Source organism: Maylandia zebra, linkage group LG3 (assembly GCF_041146795.1).
Source record: "Maylandia zebra isolate NMK-2024a linkage group LG3, Mzebra_GT3a, whole genome shotgun sequence".
Lineage (NCBI taxonomy): Eukaryota > Metazoa > Chordata > Actinopteri > Cichliformes > Cichlidae > Maylandia > Maylandia zebra.
Genome location: NC_135169.1, coordinates 52,931,071 through 52,957,497, shown reverse-complemented (window position 1 = coordinate 52,957,497; position 26,427 = coordinate 52,931,071). Strand labels below are relative to the sequence as shown.

Sequence of the window (26,427 nt, the reverse complement as noted above, 5' to 3'; positions counted from 1 at the left end):
AATGGGTTCACAGTGTTCAGGGTCTGAGTACAGGTTTCCTGGAACTGCAAAAGCAGCTCATCTGGGGTGGGCCCAATAAGTAATCTCAGGGTCGGTAAAGATTTTCTTTATAAAAGTGGAGCAGAAGAGAGCAGCGGTGGGGTGGAGCGCGAGCTTTGAACTCATGCGCAAGAGAAACAGGTTTGTGATGAGAGAACACTGAATCCCCAATTTCCAAATTAAAAACAGATAAACCATATGATAACACCAGGTCAAGAGTGACTGATGAACACTGAGAAAACCTCCAACCATCAAACCAATTTGAGCTTAAACAGAAACACATGAAAGGTAATCTTGTTTCTTACATTAATCACCAGAGGTTGTTGCATCAAAAGAGACGACGTCTGTCAAAGTCAGGGGTTAAAAGTGGGACGGTGTTTTTGTTTTGCCAACTCTCCACGACACTCTAAACTTCAGGCTGCTCACCTACAGTCAGCCTCCATTTCCCCTTGATGCCCACTCACACTAGTCAGCTTCTACGACAGTGGGTGGGGGTAACTGCAGAGCTACTCTAGTTTTGCATTTTCATTTTCTTCGTTTGTTTTTAATTTAGTTTAGTTTCACTTACGTTCTATTGTGAGTTTATGTATTTCAGTTTAGTTTAGAGAGCAAGAGAGTAATAATAACTAACTGAGGAAATAAAAGTAAAACCCTTCAAAGTGCTGCAGAGAAAGAAAAGATTTCACTCTTGTCAGTCACCTTAAATGATAAAAACTGGACTTCACCACTGCTCTAACTTGGCTGTCCAATTTAAAATCACTGTCCAACTTAAAACCAAGGTCAGTAATAAAAGGTTTAAGATAAACTTCCAGGGGTCCCAAACCAACAGAGGAGGACTCACAAGGACCACTAGTTCAAAACGCCAACATCTCTGTTTTCTTATCATTAGAATTTAAAAAGTTTAACCCTTTAAAGCCGATCGGACCGGGCACGCTCTGTTTTGCGTAACTATTTTTAAATCCCGGTAGCACTGCAACCACGTAAGCTAGCGCAAAAATTTTTTTTGCATATGAAACCGGAGGAGTTGTACTTACATCTTATGCCATCAGCTTGTCACGGTTTCCTTCCACATATAGCTTTGCAAAAACTGCATAAAAACCACTTGCAGCAACACAAACATAATATTCCAGAAACACGCTTTGCCAATCTGATCAGCTGTTCATAACACTTCCTATGTTGGAATAGACGTCAGCGCGAACTTTCACATATCCGCCATACCTGCCCGAAACCGGAAGTGACGTCGTTTTCGCAGAAATGTAGTGGGGTTTTTTACCATCAGGGCCTCATGAGCCTATAATTGTGTTTTTAAAAGTTATCTTTGACTTTATGACTTTCTGTGTCGTTTGTGGGATGCTTAGGACTCATATTGCACTGCTGGAAATAGTTTATTTTGATGCACATGCTGCTTTTTTGCAAATTTGCATTATAATATTTATTTTCATTTTTCGTGCAGTGTATAAAAATTGGTGTATTTCAAAAATAAAAGTATGAAGACACTCAAAATAAATTTCCTGTGGTGGGAATCTATTTTGTGCAACTTTTTTGTATTTACAGTTTTGAGGGATAAGCCTCTTAAATTTCTCTAACTAGAAATATATGTTAAAAAAAACAAAAACGATTTAAAAAAATTTTTGTAGTTTATTGCACTTTTTTGCAATTTATATTACTATGCACTTAATGCATACATATTATTAAAATCTGGGTTATAATGGTTGTATTGATGTAAAGCAACTTGAAATGCTCCCAAAAATGGCTCCACAGCATGTAAAAATATAATATAAGCTCTGGCGGACTTGGTTCTATGGTAGGTCTTAAAGCAGGGGTGTCAAACTCAAATATACAGTGGGCCAAAATTCTAAACTGGAACAAAGTCGCGGGCTAACATTAATATTTATTGAAAAAAATCTTCCTCCAGATATAACAAGGAACCTTTTCTTACAGACTCAAATAAGTTTTGCTGAAAAAATGAATATGGAATAAGCAACGCTTAATACTGAACGATATAGAACTTATATAAACATACATAACTTAATATTGCACACATGCAAAATTGAAATTCCAATTAAATAACATATCACTGGAATGCATTTCTTAAATAAAAATTGTATTTGCAGCCTCCTGATTTAAATTTTAGCAGTAAACTTTTTCCCCAGGCTAATAATAAATGTAAAATAAAATAACAATAATAAACCACTTAACTAATAAAAATATTATTAAACGTGAAACCATTCAAGCCCATGTCTGGGAGTAGCAAGACAAATTGCACAAAGAAAATGGTAATTATAGCTCAGTTTGCTACACACTGATCTACTCTGATGCGTCCAAGCCAGATACCTGGCATCTCTTCTTGGATGCTAGTTCCTCAATGTCTGGGCTCAGGCTCTGAGCTGAGGAAATCCTCAGGATCGAGTGAAGGTGTTCATCGGTCAGACGTCTCCTGTGAGATGTTTTGGCCATCTTCATTGAGGAGAATAGTTGCTCACATAGGTAAGTGCTGCCGAACATGGAGAGCATCTGAGCAGCGTGGGTGCGGAGCCCAGGCATTGTGTCAGGGATGAAATGTGGAAATTGTCAAGCGCCCACAGCATCATACTTTGATTTCAGTGTGTCACTACACTGGAGTTCAATCAGCTCCATTTGGAGGTTTGTTGGAGCTTTTGCCACGTCAACTGCAAAAGGATTACTGAGCAGTTCAAATCGACATTTCTGGGCGTCAAAGTCGGCAAACCGCCGGGTAAACTCAGTACTGAGTACACAGAGTGTTTCAGCAAACTGTACGCATGGAAACACAGCAGTAGAGATTTGCATGTTCATCGTTTGGCAGCAGGGAAAATGGCCCAGGTTTCCTTGTAGCATCTGATTCTGCCACAGGCACAATTTCGTTTTAAAAGCCCTCACTGCAGCGTACATATCTGTGATGATACGCCCCTGTCCCTGAAGCTGCACTCTTCAGCGCATCGAGATGGCTCGTGATATCACACATAAAGGCCAGCTCACACAGAAACTCTTGCTCCCTGAGCTCAGCTGTGTCTTGCCCTTTGCTTTCCAGAAACTGAAATATTTCCTCGCATAGCTCGAAACATCTGTTCAGTACTTTCCCTCGGCTTAACCACCTCACCTCCGTGTGATACGGCACGTCTCCGTATTCCAAACCACACTCCTCAAGAAAAGATTTGAATTGGCGGTGATTCAGACCTTTGGCTCTTATAAAGTTAACTACTCGTGTTACTGCGGTCATAACATGTTCCATCTTTAGGGCTTTGCCACAAAGTGATTCTTGATGTATGATGCAGTGATAAACAGTCAGCTCACCTGCACAGTTCTCCGCTCGCATCTTCTCCCGTACCCTGCCCACCAGTCCGCTCCTTTGACCACGCATCGCTGGTGCACCATCTGTCGTTAACCCCACAAGTTTTTCCCATGGCAACTTCATTTCAGTTAGACATTTGGAAACCTCTTCAAATATTTCCTTCCCTGTGGTTGTTCCATGCATTGATTTTAATCCTAAAAGTTCTTCCGTAACACAGAGAGTTGAGTCCACACCACGGATGAAGACTGAAAGCTGGGCAGTATCAGAGGCGTCGCTGCTCTCATCCACAGCAAGGGAGAATGCAACGAAACTGTTTCCCTTCTCCATCAGCTGGTTATTTAGATTGTTGGCAAGTTCACGTGTGCGATCAGCTACTGTGTTTCTGCTCAGGCTAACATTTGCCGGGCTGATTTTGCGATCTCTGCTGCCACAACAAAACTAGCCTTTACAGCAGCCTCACTTTGTGATATGGCTTTTTTTGAACATGGTCTGTTGTGAAACAAAACTTCTTTTCATCTCTTCTGCTTTCCGGCGCCTTTGAGTCATGTCCAGGTCCTTGTACTTCTCTTGGTGTTTCGTTTCATAGTGTCGTCTAATGTTGTACTCCTTGGTTAAAGCCACATGAGCTCCACATACAAGACAAACAGGTCTGTCTTTTACAAAAGTAAACAGATATTCTGTCTCCCACCTGTCCAGAAAGCTCCTGTTTTCGTTCTTTCTTTTTGCCATTTTGGGAGCTCGAGGTGAACACACTGAAGAGACGATGCTCCAGTGAAGAGGGTTCACTTAAAGGCTTTAAAAGGGCCAAAAAAGCTGAAGTCAACTATCTGCCACCACTGCCATTCGGTGAGACTGAGGAAACCTTAGAGATGGAGAGACTAGAGTTGCTGAAGGAAATGAAGAAGAAGAACAATGAGAGGGCAATTAATGAGAAAATGGAGAAGTCTTTCGCTATGAGAAGAAAAGAGGTTGTCAAGGATTGCCCCGCAATCCAAGACCTCTTAGAGAGGTGGCCTTCTCTGTTCTGTGAAAATCAGGTAAATCCAGTTCTTGTTCATGCAGCAACTAAGTGTATGTGAGATCTCATGAGTCATCTTTGACATGATTTTGTGTTTTATCTCTCATTTCAGATCAAAGAGGAGTTTAAGCGAATAACCACAATTCATCTGGAGCGAACGTTTTTGTCCAGATTGGACGGGTACACCACCAAATTCCTGGAGATATTTCGAAGGAAGGGCGGGACTGCAGGGACCAAAATAAAACCAATGTTGGACTCACTGAATAAGGTAAAATTTAAAATTATTTTAATTACATATACTAATGGAAAAGATGAGGTCATACACACTGAGAATGTATCACTCTTATTTAAAGGACAAGTTTGTTATTTTACACTTAAAGCTTTGTTTTCAGATTGTTTATGATGAAATCCAATGATTTTGATTGAAATTTGGACACATGCTGCTGGCCTGAGCTTTTTTGGTTTCTGTGGTAGCGCACCCCCACCTCCACAATGGCTTCATACAAAGACGTGAAACTCACCGAGTGGTCAGGGGTGTTCACTGATATGTTCACACACAAATCGCTGCAAAAATGCTTTCCAACAGGTGTTTTACCATTTGTTGTAAAACTGGACCTATTTTTTCAAACGCCTTACACCTGTACATTCTTCCGCCGAGAGCTTGAATAATAGAATAGAATAGCGGCGGACTAATACCGTACATCACAGCACATCTAATACAAGTCAATGGAGTTGGACAAAAACTACAATAAAAACCAGTTGGAAAGTATCTTTTGCAGCGATTTTTGTGTGAACATATCAGTGAACACTCCTGACCACTCGGTGAGTTTCACGTCTTTGTAAACGACAGTTTTATGCGTTTTAGGAAGGATTGTTCCAGTGCACCTATGAAGCCATTGTGGAGGTGGGGGTGTGCTACCACAGAAACCAAAAAAGCTCGGGCCAGCAGCATGTGTCCAAATTTCAATCAAAATCGTTCGATTTCATCATAAACTGAAAACAGGGCTTTAAGTGTAAAATACTGAACTTGTCGTTTAATCTGATCAGTGTCTGTGTTGGCTGAAACTGTTCTCCTGATCCTGACACTGTGGCCACAATTAACAATTTATGCACATGATTGTCTCTACAAGTGTATACAAACCTGTCATCTCTCCCTTAATATGCGCTCAAAAGCAGAGAAATTTACAGAATTTTCAAAGTGACCCTCTGAGTGCAGCGAGATCCCTTCCTGCTGCCCATAGACTCCAATACTATTATTTCCCAAAATATTACTCTTGTGTGTGGGAATTCCTGTCCTTGACTGGTTAATATTGTGATAGGAGGCACTGATATGTTGCAAAAAATTCATTTGCATGTCCAGTGATGAGGCAGAAAACTTTCCTCACTGGGCAGAGACAGTTTCTGGACCCACAGATTATGACATGCACTGGACTCTTGTCTTAACACACATCGTTGAGAAATTCATGTTAAGTTGTACACTTCACAACGTTAGAATGTAGCTGCAGGCTTACATTCTCCATGGGTAACTTTCTGTTTACATCTGTATGTGCTGTTATGTATGTATGTTACATATGTTATGTTGTGTATTTTCTGCAATAAATTTTCTTTTTGGGTTTAATAGCATCATGTCGATGGCAGAAGGGACATTATCATTCGTTGCTTAGTTGAGTATCTTGGAGAGAGTGGAGAGGAGCTGATCAAAGACCATCAGGTATCTGATGATCATAATGACTGTATTAAAATTGTCTAACCTTATAATCTGGTCTTCACTTGTGATGATATATTGAAGGTCAAAGATTCTCTACACTCGTGATGTTTTTTAATAAAGACTCAAGATGAATATTTTCAGTCAGGCTTTTAACTAATTTCTTAAATCTTTATGCTCTTACCCTTTATTTTTTAAATCATATTTAATCTTTATCTTATCTGCCTTAAACTTTAACTTGCCTTTTGTCTGGTTTTTTTCTGACTATTTAACGATCACTTATTAACTTTATTTTATGAGCAAAAGAGTATTTAATTTGATTATACCTTTATAACCTATTTTAATGATTTAATGGTTCTGGTCTACCAACACGCGTGCCGTCCCATGGACAGCTCCAGGCTGGATGGCCCCCAAAAGTGATTTTCTTTGTCTCAGGGTCAGCCTCTGTGAAGCACGTTCTGTAACTTTACGTATGAAAAGTGCCATATGAATATTGTTTGATTTGAGTATACTAAATTGAGTATACCTCTTTTTTATTTTTACATTTTTTTTCTCTTAACCTTTTCTTTTACTTGGAATCTATTCTAGTTATTTCTAATTGTGGCTTGTTTGTTTTCACAGGAGGACGTCAGCCAAGAAGCATTGAAAGAGGACTGCAGTAATCACATGATGAAGATCATCGTAATCCATCCCAATGTGGCACAGGAAAACCAAGACCCTGTGAACGTGTCGGCCATCATTGAGGGGACAGAAATTCTGGAGGACTGTGTGACAAACGCTTGCCTCCTGCTCATGGGTGTCATCTATGCTGCCAATTTAAGTTACCCACTGAAACTGAAATATACGTTTGAGGTATTTCAGAAGCTGTTTCTTGAGCTTGACATCCTTAAAATGTCACCAAAGGTCCAGTCTCTCCACAAGAAACTTTTAGCGTGAGTGTTCCAGTGTTATTTGTGCTTTTGTCCAGCACAATTAATTTGTTTGCATTTTGTCTGTTTTCTGACAGTAATTTCAAATGTTGCTCAGTTTTATACAAGTTCTTTCTGTCCTGAACGTTCTGAGAATGTCTGCAAAGGTGGTGATTGCAACTGTTAATGGACAGAGTTGATGTATGTGTTCTGAAAGTTGATTAGAAGAAAGGGGACAGTGCACACTGAGTTTTTGAATAGCATGTTTTGTTTTTTTTGTATATGTGTATATGCTCTGTTTTGAAATTTGCGAGCAAGAAGTTCTATGGCCATGTTTTTTGTGGTTATAATGTTTTGTAGATATTTTAAATATATCTATGCCATTTCAACTGTGAAATAAAAGTGTCCCTTAAGCTGCAAATATTTGTTTTGGAAAATATTGATTTATTATTTAATAGAATAATAAGAATATTTATTCAATTCGATTAATATTAACTAGTACATTCATAATAAATATTACTTAATAATTACATAGAATATATCAAAGAAAAGATGAGTAAGAAACACAAAGAAATATCAGCAATGTTCACTTGGGTTTTGTAATTGGATGCAATGGTATTCTGAGTAAAAGTTACAATATATAGATGAGTATTGCCAGCGCAATTTACTTGTGTATTTCACATAAAAAATAGATGGTTCTAGTAAGTAAATATTACTTAGAAATAGCCCGAGTAAAGATTACAAGCACTTTCTGTGTGGAAAAAGTTGCCTAGCTTTTTTTAAGTAAATGTCACTCCAATTTTTTTCAGTATGTACTCAGTCATATTAAAAACGAGAACAAGTTCCCAGAGATGGTTTCACAAAAACATGTGTACGTCTTTTGAAGTCTGCAAGTGAAATCAACTGAGAGCCTTAAATCCTTCGGTTATGTTTTCCATGAAGACGGAGCAGAAAAGGAGAACGCCTTCTTCCCAAGCTCTGCATGAACTGATGGAACAGTGAATGTAATGATGTCCTGAGACTGCAGGCTGTGACTAAACTGTTTGCCTAACATGTACTCTGATAAATAGGAGGCAGTAAACCAGAAACAGATTTATAGAGAAAATGATACTAATGGACCATCCTGTGTAAGACCAATGAGGACCAGTTAACCAGAGAACACAGAGTACAGTGGTGTGTTAAAGGTTTACAGACAGTTATAAATCTTAATGCTCCATGATGGACAAAATCCAACAGATGAAGAGAGCGAGCAGAGTCATTCATATAAATCATGTCACTGTAATCCAGGGCAGGTAAAAAAAAGGTGGCAGCAACAAGCTTTTCCTGTGAAACATGATCTGTTCCTGGAAGAGAAGCCCAACTTCAGCCTCAGTGTCTTTATTAGATGTTCAATGTGTGGCTTATAGGAACGACTGTCATCAACCACAATACCGAGGTATGTGTACGAGGCCACAGTTTCAATAGAAATACTTTGAGCAGATACAGGAGAAGGAAATAAAGCCGGACCCTCTTTCTGTTTGTGAACAACATGACTTTGTTTTTTCTACATTTAAAGCCAGTCTGAGCCAGCTGAGACTGAATACTATCAACAGCTGCTGTAATGGTTTGAAAACTATGTTGATGGTATAAAATGAACAGATGCATCTAGATTTTGTGCCACACCGTTGACATAAGTAGCCCAGGGCAGAACCCTGTGCACTCGTTTAGTGACATTTAAAAAGCTGGAAGAGAGACCATTGAGCTGAACGCACTGCTGATGTCCAAAAGAACATTAGATAAGCAGCCAGCTGCTCGGTCTGAAAGGCCTATTTCCAGTAATCCATGACATAAAATGCTGTGGTCAGCAGCTCAGCTCATAAACCAAGGGACTGGGAGCAGCTGCTGCTGAGTGTTGCTGGAGTTCCTGTGCTGTTAGATCCTCATCCTCTCCACGCAACCTGGAAGTAGGTGAAGTTGTGCCAGAAGATTTTTTGTTGTGGTCAACAGTGTCAAAGGCTTTGATAGATCAAAAAAAGAGCTGCACAGTAGTTCTTTGCATCCAGCGCTTCATAGATGTCTTTGAGAACTTTTATCGAAGCAGTTCCAGTACTGTGCAGTTTCCTAAAACCAGACTGGAAGGGAGATAAAATCATATTTTCATCCAGATAACTTTGAAGTTGATTATTTACCAGCCTTTGAAGAACCTTAGATAAGACACAGAGTTTGGAAATTGGCCTGTAATTACTAACTGTTGAAGAATCACCAGCTTTCAGTGGGGGAGTACAGAGGCACACTTCCACATCTGTGGTAAAGCCTTCTGTTGTAGAGAAAGATTAAAAATATAAGACACTGGCTCAGCTATGATATTTGCAGCCAAGTGCAAGAAGGAAGGAGAACGATTGTGAGGACGAGTTTCTGGTGTTGGGGCTATTCAAAGCCTTACAAACCTCTTCTACTGTGACAGGTGTGAAGGAAAAGGTATCAGTAAGCAGGAACTACGAGCAGAGTTGTGTGCAAGAGGTTTACCATCAGATACTGTGCTGAACAAAGAGCAAGAAGCAACAAAGTGTTTGTTAAAGCAACATTTCAGTTTTGTCTGACACAGGAGTGGAGTCGATATTTAAGTGAGGAGGAAGCTCTGAGGAGTCACAGCTGGCAGAGACACTTTATAGTTTGCCAAAACCTCCTACGGTCGTTTGGACTGTCAGTCGTTAAAGTAAAAAATAGTTACATCTTGATGATGGAGGCAGTAATCCGATTACACAGCTAATGAAAACGTAGCCAATCAGCATCAGAGCCAGACTTCCTGCCCAGGCCTGGTTTCTCTCATGTAGGAGATCGGCCGGTACTGAACCAAACCAGGCCTATCCCGACCTTTCACCCTGACCTGGCAAAAAGGGGCGTGTCTGTCCACAAAGTAGACACAACTCTCCTGTAAATGTTCCCAAACTGACATTGTCAGCCTGTTTAATACGACCCCAGTTCAAACTGATGCGGGCTCGGAGCGTGAGAGTGTTTCTCACAGCACCAACTATGCAGTGATCACTCAGGTCGTTGGCAAAAACTGCAGATGTGGAAAACTTACGCAGCATATTAGTTAAAAAAGGTCAATAAGAGCAGATTTATCTGGGTGTTTAGGATCAAGGCGTGTGAGGCTTTAAATAATTTGAGTCAGTTTTAAAAACAAGCAGCGTGCCTTAAAATCATCAGACACAGAAGAAAGCCAGTCCCAATGAAAATCATCCATCTGAAAGACGTCATTAAAATGCAGCTCAGATAAAAGTTGAACCAGAGACGGTGATGTGCTGGGGGAAGCAGGTGGAGGCTGATAGCAGCCAACAACAGTCTGATTTCCAAACAGATCAATAGTTAAGGCCAAGATTTCAAATGGTTGAGGTGCAGATGGAGAGAACAAGACTTGAGCAGCAAGACAGAGCTTCACATAAACTTCCAGACCTCCGCCTTTTCTGGGACAGTCTGAGAGCTAAATGTTAAATCCATCAGTTGCTACGTTTTTATCCAGTAAAGATTTGGAAAGTCTCAGAAACAACAATGATACCAGCACCGCTTGAACAGGCCCAGATTCCAATCATATCCATGTTAGGAAGCACACGACGTGATGCACGTGTAACCCAGACAGTTTTTAACATCTGCTGGTGTTTCACATTCAGCCAGAGGCCCAGGGTTAGGTTGGATACCAGACAATAATAAAAGCATCGTTATTAGACTCTAGAGCTCGTTTATAGCTGACACCACATGTAGAGTTTAAGTTCACACAGAGACGATGACATTTTTCTACAACCAGCAAACAATAAACAAGAAATGTAACAAGAGTTTCAGAAGAAGCTGTTTTACAGAGAAATGATTCCCTGAAGACAAAATTATTATTATCATCTTTATTTCTCCAGGTGAAAATTTAATTGAGATTAAAAATGTTGTTTGTAAATTAAAATACTATTTCAGTATTTAAGGCAGATAACCTAAGTATGAAGAATGCTTACATGATGTACATACTGTGAATGCCTGCTTTTGAAACCTTAATAAAAATATGAATTAAAAAAAAAAAAAAAATGTGGTTTTCAAGAGAGACCTGGCATCATGGCAGAAAGAGTCAAAAATACATCATAATTCAAACAAATACAAAATAGGAAAAACATCCTACATAAACTTCATAAAGTTTCATTAACAGACTTTGAACAATGGACTTCAAACTTCCCCCCAAAACAACAGAAACACATTTGAAGATAATGAATGACATTTATCCCTCTAAAGAAGGACTTAGACTACGATTTAATATGAATGAGAACATGTTCATAAATGGATGCAACCAAAGATTTCATCAATCCCTGATTTAGAGACAACAGAACATTTGGTTTGATTTCACAAGATAAGAATGACGACTGAGTTGGAAGATTGTTTTATGTTTAGTCAAATCTTTCATACATAAAGTCGGATTACAAAATCATCCCCTAAGTTTGTTGTTTTATTCAAGGAATTGAAATTATAGAGAAAATCTGTGAAATGACTTAAAGAAAACAAACCACAAAAACTCTATGATGCTCTAAACCCCCTGGTTTAGGTCGGCAACCTTTCTGATGATGAGTGCATCTAAAATTTCCTCAGAAGTCAATGTGCCATATGATTGCATTAGCAATAAATTACACACTATATAGAACAACTTCATAGGATTATATTTGTGCGTAGATGTTGGCAGCTGTCAGCGAATAGTTATCAGCTACTTTGAAACAAAAAAGACTTTTTATCCATAACAGCAAATGAACTGTACAACAGAAAATACAAATGCTATTCATGGTCTCCTCACAACAATGATAAGAAAAATAAACTGGGCCAATATGTCATGTTTGTTAATACAGGGACACACATGTTAATGTGATCTCTGGTCTCCCACTCAGAGACACAGGTCTCCGAGTGGGAGTTATTGTAACTGACTGTAAAAAGTCAGTACAACGAAAATAAACTCCACCTAAACTTGGTTTATATCTGTCCCAAATAGACTGCAGGTCATAACTTCTTACCTGAAGTTCAGTTCACCTGTCACTCGGATCGGCGGCTGCCTCAGGTCTCTGCTCCTCCTGGGTGGCCGACCCCTGCTCTAAAGCATCTGATTTGGATTCCTGGGCCCTGTTTCAGGAAGCCGGTTTAGAAAACTCAGAGTGAAAAACGATACGCAGGGTTGAGTAACCCCGAACTGTCCAACTCGGAATATTTGGTTTCAGAAAGGCTGATAACAATTAGTTCAGTCAACGCGGAGTTGCTTTAACCCCAAGTGAAGCGCGCGGACGAGGATACATAAAGCCCTGATAAGCGGAGCACAGATTAAGCGAGTCACCATGGAGACGGAGGGAAAGAAGGCGTGGTCAATGTATTTTACAGCGCTTGAGGCCGAAATTCTGATGGCAGCATATGCCGATAACATGCAAATTCCGCGGAAAAAAGTAACACAGCCACAGCTGCAAAAGCATGCATGGCAAAACATAGCCGACAGAGTCAATGCGTGAGTGTTAATTTAAACATTGATCTAGGGATTTCCACCCATTTAACACGTTATTTTATCATATGTTATTTTATTTGTTATTTTATACATTTTATTTTGTGATGTGATGTGAGCGCAGGTGCAACCCAACAGGCCCCAAACGTGCCTGGCAGCAAGTAAAAATGAAATATAAAAATATAGTCCAAACAGGTAAGGTGTAATTGTATTATGAGCCATAGTGCTTGGTCTGTTTGTCCGATGTAAATCAATTGCAGTTAGAGGCTACATTAATTTCCTTTCTGTAAGCACTTATTGAAATTATCTGAGCACATTACAAGTACATATTTGCTTACTCTGTATGCTCAAATGTGACCCCGTTATGGCCACTAGAAAAAAAGCAGAGGCCCGAAAAACAGGTGGGGGTCCTCCACCACCGCCACTCACAGAGGCTGAGCAGTTGGCCCTCAGCCAAAACAGTGGGCGCCCTGTGGCTGAAGGCATCTCTGTGGGGACATCCTCTGAGGCAATAACCCCGCAAGACACAAGTGCCTACATAAGGGGTAAATTCAAAATAATACATGATGTGCATACATCCTTTCTTCACAGTCACCTTCGCAGTGCTACTCATTCATTTGATAAACTCTTCACCATAATGGATTATTTTGTAGTGAAGTTATTTTCCTACTGATTTTGCCTTCCCTCAGTCTTGGTTGTCTTTGAGAGCATAATGACAATGAAGTGTAAGCTGATTGGTATGTTTGTTAATTGCCATTTGGTCCCTTGTAAGTTATAAGTGACCTGTATAAACCTCATATTCTATCAGTTGATGGTGGTGGTGTACTGCATCTGGTGCAGCCTCCTGTTGAGCCAGACCAACATGCAGTTGTGAGTAATACTCCACAGATTATATGAGTTTACAGTAGAACAGCAATGTTGTCTATTTCTTTACTACAGGAAAATAATGAAGAAACATTGACAGCTGTTACAGAGGAGGAAGCAACAGAGACACTTTATGAGGTTTACATCTTTTAATACTTTGTGTACAGGAAACACAGGCGACCAATAAAGCCAGTTGAACAAAAAATCTGTTTATTCTTCTTTCAACATGTTGAGGTGATGGGTCAAAAGAAATGATTGTGACATATGGTGTCTCTGACTGCTCTTCCATCTTGTATGTCCGTGGGAGGGTCAGGATGTTCATGGTTTGGATCACTGCTGATGTTTGGTTCAGAAGGACAGTGTTCTCCTCTAATTGTGGCAATGTTGTGAAGAATCACACATGCCACAATAATGTCACATGCCCTTTCTGGGGTGACCCTGAGTCTTTGCAGGCACTGGAACCGGGCCTTAAGCATTCCGATAGTCATTTCAACTCTGGCTCTTGTCCTGCAATTAGCCAGATTATATCGCTGCTGTGGGCCCGGTTCAGGGTCAGGGTAAGGGGCAAGCAAATAGGGTAAACATGGATACCCCCTATCACCAAGCAAGTAGCCAGTGAACTCTCCTAAGACAGAAGGATACACTTCAGTTCAAATGTCCCTGAAGCAATTGGTCTTTATATATTTTAAAGTATTCTCAACTCACCATGTCCAAATTTTGTGCTCAGTGTACATTCACGGAATATTTGTGTGTCATGGACAGAGCCTGGCTGCTTGGCTTCCACATTTGTGATAATGTTGGCAGCATCACATATGATCTTCACAGTGCAGAGAACACAAATTAGCATCCATTACTATGATGAAATAATCTGTTAGTTTGAAATGCTACAGGGAACTATGTACCTGTACATTAATGCTGTGGAAAGACTTCCTGTTCACATAGTCTCCTTCATTTACTAAAGGAGCAATGACTGGAATGTGAGTGCCATCTATACAGCCAATCACGCCTGGGAACCGTGAAAATAAATGTAATATTTTTAGTAGGCCAAGTATCACCACACCATAAATTAAGTTTTGGTCATCCTGATACCTGCAATTTTGTGGCATCCCTCTTTGATGAATCTTGTGGGTCTATGACCGGGGAACACCACAAACGAGTGCAGGAGACGTTTCAGTGCAACTGTAACATTCCTGACTGCCCGACAGACGGTAGCCTTGGAAACGTGCTCAGCGTCACCAATATTATACAGAAAGCTCCCGTTTGCAAAAAAACGGAGTGCAATACAAATAATATGTAATGAACTGAGAGCATGTCCGCGATGTGTCACATGCGTAATATATGGCCTGAGGATGTTATCCAAATAAATTATAGATTGTGCTGAGAAACGGTAACGTTCGCACGGGAAATCATCAGGAAATGATAAAATGTCCAAACGCGCTCTAATCACTCTCTCCCGGCGGAGAGCTCTGCGGAGAATTTGGGCTTCACGATCTACTGGCTCTTCAAGGAAGGGACACGCCATGTCCGACACTTCCTACTGTCAGGTTTCCGACAAAGGGGCGGAGACAGTCAGGGTTAGTTGTAGTAAACCAGGGCCCTGTTTCAGGAAGCCGGTTTGGAAAACTCAGAGTGAAAAACGACACTCACGGTTGAGTAACCCCGAACTGTCCAACTCGGAATATTCCGTTCCAGAAAGGCTGATAACAATTAGTTCAATCAAGGCGGAGTTGCTTTAACCCCAAGTGAAGCGCGCGGACGAGGATACATAAAGCCCTGATAAGCGGAGCACAGATTAAGCGAGTCACCATGGAGACGGAGGGAAAGAAGGCGCGGTCAATGTATTTTACAGCGCTTGAGGCCGAAATTCTGATGGCAGCATATGCCGATAACATGCAAATTCCGCGGAAAAAAGTAACACAGCGACAGCTGCAAAAGAAAGTGAGCATGCATGGCAAAACATAGCCGACAGAGTCAATGCGTGAGTGTTAATATAAACATTGATCTAGGGATTTCCACCCATTTAACACGTTATTTTATCATATGTTATTTTATTTGTTATTTTATACATTTTATTTTGTGATGTGATGTGAGCGCAGGTGCAACCCAACAGGCCCCAAACGTTCCTGGCAGCAAGTAAAAATGAAATATAAAAATATAGTCCAAACAGGTAAGGTGTAATTGTATTATGAGCCATAGTGCTTGGTCTGTTTGTCCGATGTAAATCAATTGCAGTTAGAGGCTACATTAATTTTCTTTCTGTAAGCACTTATTGAAATTATCTGAGCACATTACAAGTACATATTTGCTTACTCTGTATGCTCAAATGTGGCCCGTTATAGCCAACAGAAAAAAAGCGGAGGCCCGAAAAACAGGTGGGGGTCCTCCACCACCACCACTCACAGAGGCTGAGCAGTTGGCCCTCAGCCAAAACAGTGGGCGCCCTGTGGCCGAAGGCATCTCTGCGGGGACATCCTCTGAGTCAATAACCCCGCAAGACACAAGTGCCTACATAGGGGGTAAATTCAAAATAATACATGATGTGCATACATCCTTTCTTCACAGTCACCTTTGCAGTGCTACTCATTCATTTGATAAACTCTTTACCATAATGGATTATTTTGTAGTGAAGTTATTTTCCTACTGATTTTGCCTTCCCTCAGTCTTGGTTGTCTTTGAGAGCATAATGACAATGAAGTGTAAGGTGATTGGTATGTTTGTTAATTGCCATTTGGTCCCTTGTAAGTTATAAGTGACCTGTATAAACCTCATATTCTATCAGTTGATGGTGATGGTGTACTGCATCTGGTGCAGCCTCCTGTTGAGCCAGACCAACATGCAGTTGTGAGTAATACTCCACAGATTAGATGAGTTTACAGTAGAACAGCAATGTTGTTTATTTCTTTACTACAGGAAAATAATGAAGAAACATTGACAGCTGTTACAGAGGAGGAAGCAACAGAGACACTTTATGAGGTTTACATCTTTTAATACTTTGTGTACAGGAAACACAGGTGACCAATAAAGCCAGTTGAACAAAAAATCTGTTTATTCTTCTTTCAACATGTTGAGGTGATGGGTCAAAAGAAATGATTGTGACATATGGTGTCTCTGACTGCTCTTCCATCTTGTATGTCCGTGGGAGGGTCAGGATGTTCATGGTTTGGATCACTGCTGATGTTTGGTTCAGAAGGACAGTGTTCTCCTCTAATTGTGGCAATGTTGTGAAGAATCACACATGCCACAATAATGTCACATGCCCTTTCTGGGGTGACCCTGAGTCTTTGCAGGCACTGGAACCGGGCCTTAAGCATTCCGATAGTCATTTCAATTCTGGCTCTTGTCCTGCAATTAGCCAGATTATATCGCTGCTGTGGGCCCGGTTCAGGGTCAGGGTAAGGGGTAAGCAAATAGGGTAAACATGGATACCCCCTATCACCAAGCAAGTAGCCAGTGAACTCTCCTAAGACAGAAGGATACACTTCAGTTCAAATGTCCCTGAAGCAATTGGTCTTTATATATTTTAAAGTATTTTCAACTCACCATGTCCAAATTTTGTGCTCAGTGTACATTCACGGAATATTTGTGAGTCATGGACAGAGCCTGGCCACTTGGCTTCCACATTTGTGATAATGTTGGCAGCATCACATATGATCTTCACAGTGCAGAGAACACAAATTAGCATCCATTACTATAATGAAATAATTTGTTAGTTTGAAATGCTACAGGGAACTATGTACCTGTACATTAATGCTGTGGAAAGACTTCCTGTTCACATAGTCTCCTTCATTTACTGAAGGAGCAATAATTGGAATGTGAGTGCCATCTATACAGCCAATCACGCCTGGGAACCGTGAAAATAAATGTAAAATTTAAGTAGTAGTTCAAGTATCACCACATCATAAATTAAGTTTTGGTCATCCTGATACCTGCAATTTTGTGGCATCCCTCTTTGATGAATCTTGTGGGTCTATGACCGGGGAACACCACAAACGAGTACAGGAGACGTTTCAGTGCAACTGTAACATTCCTGACTGCCCGACAGACGGTAGCCTTGGAAACGTGCTCAGCGTCACCAATATTATACAGAAAGCTCCCGTTTGCAAGAAACCGAAGTGCAATACAAATAATATGTACGGAACTGAGAGCATGTCCGCGATGTGTCACATGCGTAATATATGGCCTGAGGATGTTATTCAAATAACTTATTGATTGTGCTGAGAAACGGTAACGTTCGCACAGAAAATCATCAGGTAATGATAAGATGTCCAGACGCGCTCGAATCACTCTCTCCCGGCGGAGAGCTCTGCGGAGAATTTGGGCTTCACGATCTACTGGCTCTTCAAGGAAGTGGCACGCCATGTCCGACACTTCCTACTGTCAGGTTTCTGACAAAGAGGCGGAGACAGTCAGGGTTAGTTGTAGTAAACCTGCTAGGGGGCAGGTTAGCTTCACGGCGTGTGTCGTCATAGTGACTCACTCAGGCTGCAGCTGAACTCGCTTTGTGAAACCGAAAACCCAGAGTTTTCGTTAACTCAGGGTATACTTACTCAGTTTTTCCACTAAACCGGCTTCCTGAAACAGGGCCCTGCTAGGGGGCAGGTTAGCTTCACGGCGTGTGTCGTCATAGTGACTCACTCAGGCTTCAGCTGAACTCGCTTTGTGAAACCGAAAACCCAGAGTTTTCGTTAACTCAGGGTATACTTACTCAGTTTTTCCACTAAACCGGCTTCCTGAAACAGGGCCCTGAGATCAAATATATTTTCCTTTGGCTTTGTTTTCTTCACATTTGTGGCTTTAATGTAGTGTTACATCCTGTTTGTTTGCTTCCATCTGTATACATGTCCAGATTCACTGTTATGTTTCTATTCTTACATTGCTGTGTGATCACTGTTCCCTCTGCTGACTGATGTGACCTTTTGTATCTCACACTGATACTTGTCATATTTGTATCTGCGCCTAAAAGATAAAAAGTTTTCCATGCTAAAACACAGCTCCACCTCCTGCAGTTCTCCCTCTGAACCACTAGATGTCTCTGTTATCTAAATGAAGACGTGCAGCACAGCAACCACTGCAGCGCTCAGATCACACGTGTCCTGTTATTATGTATAAAAGCATGAAACAGGTGAGACAGGTGGGATCAATATTAATGTTGTGGAAATATATGAAAAAGCAACAGAAGAGTGAAAACATTTCCTGTTTCTAGAAAGATCTTTCAGCTCACAGCTGCTCACAGACTGTATTTACAAGTGACAAACTGCAACTCTACAGTACATCTACAGTATATATCAAATATATTCTGTATTCAAATCTATTGAGTGATGTTTGAAAGTCTTTCCAGGTGAGTTTGATCCAGGAGGGTCTGAAGCCAGAGTCAGACAGAGACTGTGCAGAGACTGTAGAAGGACAGAGCAGCAGCAGAGCAGTCCAGATACACTGATGATCCTCTGTCAGATCCAGAGGGACACACAGGGATGATGCTGGACTCTACATTGTGTCTGACAGTGGAGCTGTTCTCAGAGCAGTTCACTCTGCAGCACTGACAGTCATCTGCACTTCTTCTCATTCCTCTGTCAGTCACTGCTGGATGAAGCTCTCCTCTCCACCTCCCAGTAACATGGCCCAGTCAGAGCATCTCTACACACAAGCTGCTGCTGCTTCAACCTCTCTGGATCATCAGGACACAGCTCCTCCTCTCTCAGCACACACACCGTCCTGTTTACCATCATCAGCTCCACCTGCAGAGAGAAGAAGGAAGAGCAGAGGAGATAAACGAGTGTTTCCAGAGACTCTTCATCAGCTGTCAGTCAGTGATGCAGCACATCCAGTATAAAGAGCAGCAGGGACTTCAGTGCTGGGACTGTACTAGGACTCATTGTTGCTTCACTTTTTCTAATCTTTGGATTTTTATTGAAGTTGATGAAAATGTTTTTCCCTCCTAGTTTGAGTTTGGACTTTCATTCATTAGAAGAACCTTGGTGTGTCCACTCTGAGCTCTGTAGGAACCCCAACAACAAGCCCAACAATCCAGATGGAAGGTTCCAGCTGTTATGATGATTTCTGATATGAGGTTCATTTCTACGGTGGTGATCGCAGGGTGTGCACAGGTCAAGTGCCACTATGACCCTCCACAAAATAATGAGGACAGGGGCTGATCGTTCAGCTCTTTAATGGCAGATTTAGCGTGGGTGTGGTTCTACAAACAGAATGGAAAATAGAACACAAATTACAATCAAATTATAGACAACAATAATCACCATATAACATATATACTTGTCTTATAGGCCCTAATACTAAGCTGGCGGCTTTTACTTATAGTCTGAACCATATTTGGCAACAAAGAAAATAAACATCTTCCCATCACTTAACTTTTGTGCCCCACTCACTTATGATGCCAACTAAAGAAGGCAAATACACATAACAAATCACCAACTCAAACTGAACTCAGTTTTGCCTAGGCGAACTTAGCTTAGCTTAGCCCGCTTAGCTTAGCTTAGCGATAACTTAGCTTATACAAAATGTAGAGGACGTCCAGAGCAAGAAAACATACAGGCTATCCTTCTATCCTTCTTACACAAGAAATATCCTGTAACTCACCAGTCTTATGGACGCACACTCTCACTGAACCCACATAAACTGCTCCCGAGCATAACTTGTGATTCACACTGCCTTCATGAACACCATTTTCCATCCCAGTCAAAACATTACTCACAAAACGGCCGCGCCCTCTAGTGGCGAGGCAGAAAACTGCATCACAGTCCTGCCTTCAGAACACCCCAGCCAACATGTATATATGGGCCCCACCTGGTTTTTGCTCGGGCTAGATGGGTACCATATGGGCATGGGCTCAAACTGGTCTTTTTGTATGGGGCCTACTTGGGTTCTTCACATTAAACCCATGTGGGCAATGCCAAGTGGGCACTTTTAGTAGGTCCTAGCTGGGTCAAACATGGGAAACACTTAACTTGGTACAAAATGGGAAACACATGTAGGACCCACTTGGGTTTTTCACATGGGTTAGATATGTGCTAACATAGTCTTTTAAAGAAAAGCTGTTTTTGTGTGCCCCAGGTGGGGCAAACTGCATCATTCCATGTTTGGCATTGATCACCACCTGCACTCATGTATCTATCTACTTAGCACTTTTAATTCTTATTCTTATTTTTATATCTATTTAAGCGTTTATGACAGTATGTTTGCACCAAGCACCGCAGCAATTTCCTAATGTTGTAAACCTGCTCAACATTTGGCAATAAAACCCTTTCTGATTCTGATTCTTTTAAGTGAGGTGTTGCTATTGTTATCATTACGATATATTCTGTCAATTATGCTTTTATTATTATGTTGTTTTATTTTTATGTTATTTGACAATTATTACATATGATTTTTTAAAACATAATAACCATTCCTATACTTAAAAAACTAAGCAAAACTAAAATTTATCTGTTTAACTTGTGCATGGTTTGCCTTTTAAAATGTTTGTATCAGGCATAAAATTACTTTTTAAATAAAGTTGTTTTTTAAAGTGAGCGGTTCCTATAGGGCTTTGGAGAAACATCGTGACTGGGTTCCAGCGCTACACAAGGGACCTGCTTCAAACATACCACCATGCCAATCAGATTACTTCTTCTGAGGGTGAAGAGGTGACCCTCCTGGATAAGATGGTGAAGGTTTGCTGTGTTTGGTGAACAGTGTGATAATAAAACCAGGGAAGAATGAAACCTGCTCCTGTTAAATATTCTTAAGTCTTGTGCTGTTAAAATTGCTGTGTTTTTTCAAAAGATACAGTAAATAAAGTAATGTTAGTAGTGGGTGATATCATGTAAACACTCATGATTTGTGTAAACATTTTGTCATTTTAAATGACATGGATTCTACACTGATGTGATGTTCTATAAAGTGGTTTTAATAAAAAAAGAGGCAAAATTAGTTTGTTTCTTTATTCAACTTTTGAACAGTGGGACTCAGTCAGTAGATATTCAGTAAATGCAAATTATTTACACGGCAGTGCACCACAGGCATAAATCTAGACCCCTAGATAAAACATTATGGGTCATTCCCACAACCCACAGCTTTACTGTGTTCCAGCAAAGTATCCAATAGCAGTGACAACTCCTCCACAGTAGCAGGAGGGATTTTTCTTTTTTGAGGATGGCTCCTTTTACCTTTCAATACGGATGGTCTGTTTATGTTTTGATCAAGAGTCTTTTTTTAGGCAGCTGAAGAGGAGAAGTCCATCTTATGGCCAACCTCTGGCTGTATCTTGGTATTATTACCCAGCAAAACCCAGTATGCAGATTCATCTGTAACAGTCCTTGTGCCACGGATCAACACTGTTGCTTCTACATTAAACAGAAGAGCAGCGACATGGCTGCAGGTCTCTGCGACTCCGGCCTTACAGCTGCAGTGGGCGGCTTCAACCTTCCCTGTGATGCTCACAGTGACCCATGGCTGCAATGCTGGTTCATTCAGTCTTTGAGAGTGCAGCACCTGAAACACACACAAAGTTCATTTAAAGACAAGAACTAATGAGCCAAGGCCGACGTAAATGTGTTTTATCTACTTTATCATAAATGTAACAAAGTGTTTAGAAAGTTAGCACATACATGTAATTTTTCATTTCTTTATGTGTCCATCTATAGAACGCTGCATGTTATAGTGTAAATCTGTCTGTTCTCTGTCAGAAAATTGCCTGCAGAAAATGAACCTAAAGTATGTAATGCAAGGATGTCATCACTTTAGCGATGTAGAAAGCATAAAGTGACAATTATGAATCACTTAATATGATAAGGAGATTCTGCAGGTCATTAATCAATGTATAAAATTAAAATAAAATGTATTTTTAGTGACACAGGATACAAACATGGAAGCAAGATGTATAATTAGGATTATTTATGAATAAATTAGTGCAAACACAGCTTTTTCAGCCTAAACACTGCCTGGATCACTCTCTTAGGCTACGTCCACACGTACATGGGTAATTTTGAAAACGGACATTTTCTGTTTTCCTAAAAAAAAAAAAAAAAAAAAAAAAATCCCATCCACTCGTAAAAGCCAAAACGCTGCTGCTAAAGCAGCAGGTGGCGATATATTCCTAATGTGTAGAAATGTTGGCCAATCAGAAGTCATGAAGCCTGGGTGGGAAAGCGTAAACAAAGATGGTGCATAGAAGCAGAACTGAGTCCTATGTGTGGAGGGACAGTAACTGTGTGTATGTAAGCATATTAACACTGCATAGAGTAAAATTAACAGTAATGGTATTTTTTCTAAGTCATTGTAGAAATTCCTTTCACCGAAGCAATAACCTGGCACATGGTGTGATGTCAAAAAAGGCACAGACCTTTGATGCTGCGTTTCCTCTGTTTCCCTCATCCACACCTAAACGCAAAAACGGTTTTTGAAAATCTCCACCCTTGCATGAGTTTCAAAAAAGTCTCCGCTTTCAAATACTGGTGTACGTGTGGACGTAGCCTTAAATACTGTGCTGTTCCATCTAGTTATTGGTTACTGAAAAATGTCCAAGGCAGTTATTAATTTAATAAATAAGTGCAGCTGTTCAGATCAGATGGTGATGTAGGAAAATGCAGAACATGTTACTATAGCTGAATGCTGTGTAAAACACTAGTATTAAATCTAACTCCCATTGATGGCTTAATTAACTATTTAATAAAATGAAGTCTTTCACTAAATATCCCCCTATGCATAGTTAAGTAGTCTATGTTTGTGTAAAAAAAGATTTGTGTGTGTAAAAAAGATTTGTGTGTGGCCAAAAAAACCCTGCACGTTAAAAGTATGAATTTTGACCCTATTTTTCTTCCTTTCATCTGATTGGTCAATGTCATGTCAATCACAAATGTAACAATCCAATCAGAGAACAGATGGGTTTGGCTGTCGGAGGGGAGCTTTTTTGAACTGCAGGTCCTTGAAGGGTGATACAGTTTGAAGCTGGAGGATCGCTATATAAATATCCGATAGCAGCTCGGTCCCCTAATTTTCAGCAGCTGTTGAAAGGAAAAAGTTGTGGTATATCAGTGGTTAGAAATACCATTATTACTTTAGGATTAGTTTAACACAAAGTCAGGGCTGACCCAGGACCATTGCTGTGAGTCACAGCGTGCAGCATAAAGGTCCTTTCACATCAGACACAGGATGTGCTGCTAATGCTAACTAAAAGCAAAGGATCCAGAATTTGTAGCGCTGGCTGCTGAGCTCTGTGGGTTTTTGCAGCAGCTCTACCTGTACTAGATGCACCTGCTCCTTGTCTTTTCTATCTCTAACTTTATGTCCTCTACAAGAGTTTCTGGGGTTTTTTTTGCTAGTTCTTCAAATGTTAAATAAAAACATGTATGCTAATTCATAACGGAGAAAGCTTTGTAATGAAAGCTGTCATTTCAAAAACACTGCTCCCCCCCCGCAGCGCTGTTGAAAAGGCTGTGGAAGTCCGTGTATTATGCACGTAGACCTGTGACACAAAAATCACCAAAGTCGGACGACCACAGACTGTTTTCCTTCGTGGTGGTGAAGCAAAACGCTGGGTTGGCATGTAAAAGGGCATTTATTCCCTTCAAAGACCTGCAGTTCAAAAAAGCGCCCCTCCGGCAGCCAAACCCATCTGTTCTCTGATTGGATTGTTACATTTGTGATTGACATGACATTGACCAATCAGATGAAAGGAAGAAAAATAGGGTCAAAATTCATACTTGTAACTTGCAGGGTTCTTTTTTGGCTAAGTCAGCACACAAATCTTTTTTACACACACACAAATTCTTTTTACACATACAGATCTTTTTTTATGCACACACACACACACACACACACACACACACACACACACAAAAAAAAAAATCTTTTTTACACATACAAATCCTGATTTACAAGTACAAAATATTTATGACCACATTTTGAGCCCATAGCACTGTAACAGCTAGAAGGAACTCCTCAAAATTAAAGGCAGAATAGGGAAATACATGGAAATAACCATTTTCCTTCAAGCACATGAGCAAAGTTAAATTGGTATACTTGATAACTGTTGTTATAAGTATCACATGAATATGAATCCCCACAATTATAGATTTTAATTGGCAAGCAACATGCAGATGTACAGAAGGACTATAAACAGCAATTTCTATCACATACAACTCTTTGAGAAAATACCAGCAACAGTGATAATTTATCACTTGCTGATTTATACATTTTACAGTGTAGATTGATGGAAAAGCTCCACTCTGGCTGAAGTGTTTTTTACAAACAATGTTTCCAAATACAGTGGCTTGCAAAAGTATTCGGCCCCCTTGAACTTTCCCACATTTTGTCACATTACAGCCACAAACATGAATCAATTTTATTGGAATCCCACGTGAAAGACCAATTGTGGGGATGGTGTGTTCAGAGTGATGTGCAGTGTTAGTTTTAGGCCACACATAGCGTTTTGCATTTTGGCCAAAAAGTTCCATTTTTGGTCTCATCTGTCCAGAGTATCTTCTTCCACATGTTTGCTGTGTCCCCACATGGCTTGTGGCAAACTGCAAACGGGACTTCTTATGGTTTTCTGTTAACAATGGCTTTCTTCTTGCCACTCTTCCATAAAGGCCAACTTTGTGCAGTGCACGACTAATAGTTGTCCTATGGACAGATTCCCCCACCTGAGCTGTAGATCTCTGCAGCTCGTCCAGAGCTGCATTTCTCTCTTTCTCTGCAGCGCCCTCCTTGTTCGGCCTGTGAGTTTAGGTGGATGGCCTTGTCTTGGTAGGTTTACGGTTGTGCCATACTCCTTCCATTTCTGAATGATCACTTGAACAGTGCTCCGTGGGATGTTCAAGGCTTGGGAAATCTTTTTGTAGCCCAAACCTGCTCTAAATTTCTCAATAACTTCATCCCTGACCTGTCTGGTGTGTTCTTTGGACTTCATGGTGTTGTTGCTCCCAATATTCTCTTAGACAACCTCTGAGGCCGTCACAGAGCAGCTGTATTTGTGCTGACATTAGATTACACACAGGTGCACTATGTTTAGTCATTAGCACTCATCAGGCAATGTCCATGGGCAACTGACTGCACTCAGACCAAAGGGGGCTGAATAATTACGCACACCCCACTTTGCAGTTATTGATTTGTAAAAAATATTTGGAATCATGTATGACTTTCATTCCACTTTCACGTGTACACCACTTTGCGTTGGTCTTTCACATGGAATTCCAATAAAAATGATTCCTGCTTGTGTCTGCAATGTGACAAAATGTGGAAAAGTTCAAGGGGGGTGAATACTTTTGCAAGGTACTGTATTCCTCTTCAGAATATCTTCTGCAATTTTTTGAATTTCCGTATGTGTGAAAATGGCTCACACTTCTATTCTGCACACAATCTTCTGTGTATTTTAGTGAAATGGATTACCTTCTTGCCAAATCACAGACAAGGAGAAGGAGAATTAAAGTTCGAGTTCAGCAGCATTTACATAGCCTTGCCTTAGATGCTGTGGAACTTGCAGAGAAGGCCGTGGACCAGGCTTTGCAATACACTGAAGATGTGGCGAACAAACATTCGATTGTGGATGAAGCAGTGGAAAATATTGAAGATATAGAAAATAAAGATGAGACTATCAACAAGGCAGAGGACAATGTAGAGGAATATTCGAGTAACAGCTTGGATGAAGATTTACCTCTGGATTTTAATAGTAATGACTTTTACATGGATAGTGAAGCGGATGAAGAACAAAACTGTGACTTTCCTGATGTGGAGTCAGACTCTGATGCTAAGAGGAAACTTGCTGAATGGGCAGCAAACCGAAATGTGTCTCATTCTGTGTTGTCAGAGCTCTTAACCATACTTTTGGAGCTTGGTCTAGATTTGCCAAAGGATCCCAGAACTTTGCTCAGTACATTAAAAGACTGTGAAGTGAAACAGATTGGCAGGGGAAGTTACTACCATTTTGGTCTTGAAAGTGCAGTATTGTCAGAACTGAAAATGATAAATCAACATGAACTGAAAACTGATACATTAACCATTCGTGTGAATGTTGATGGTTTGCCTCTCTTTAAGAGCTCTAATATGCAACTGTGGCCTATTTTAGGTAAGATAGTTGAACTGCCACAAGCAAATGTTTTC

The 26,427-nt window shown here is 40.5% G+C and overlaps 2 protein-coding genes and 1 long non-coding RNA gene across 3 annotated transcripts in view; 1 reads left to right on the top strand and 2 right to left on the bottom strand.

The window, feature by feature from the left end:
- LOC143416584 (NACHT, LRR and PYD domains-containing protein 12-like) overlaps positions 1-26,427 on the bottom strand; it is a 294,773-nt gene that overhangs the window by 194,642 nt on the left and 73,704 nt on the right. The gene's annotated exons all lie outside the window — the stretch shown is intronic.
- LOC143414098 (uncharacterized) lies at positions 4,219-7,008 on the top strand. Its single transcript, XM_076877761.1, has 4 exons — positions 4,219-4,386; positions 4,480-4,635; positions 5,989-6,078; positions 6,694-7,008. Exons 1-4 carry the CDS (start codon positions 4,219-4,221, stop codon positions 7,006-7,008), a joined length of 729 nt encoding a protein of 242 aa, XP_076733876.1.
- On the bottom strand, positions 18,142-20,152 carry LOC143416588 (uncharacterized). Its single transcript, XR_013096981.1, has 2 exons — positions 19,927-20,152; positions 18,142-19,525 (listed from the first exon to the last, which is right to left on the bottom strand). It is a non-coding gene; the product is annotated as an uncharacterized LOC143416588 (long non-coding RNA).

What these genes read in the sequence shown, in the direction of transcription:
- LOC143414098 (XM_076877761.1), top strand. Translation starts at nt 4,219, where the DNA reads ATGGAGAGACTAGAGTTGCTGAAGGAAATGAAGAAGAAGAACAATGAG. An exon ending in CTCTGTTCTGTGAAAATCAG is followed by an intron (nt 4,387 to 4,479) that starts GTAAATCCAGTT and finishes CTCTCATTTCAG; the next exon opens with ATCAAAGAGGAGTTTAAGCG. An exon ending in AGCTGATCAAAGACCATCAG is followed by an intron (nt 6,079 to 6,693) that starts GTATCTGATGAT and finishes TTGTTTTCACAG; the next exon opens with GAGGACGTCAGCCAAGAAGC.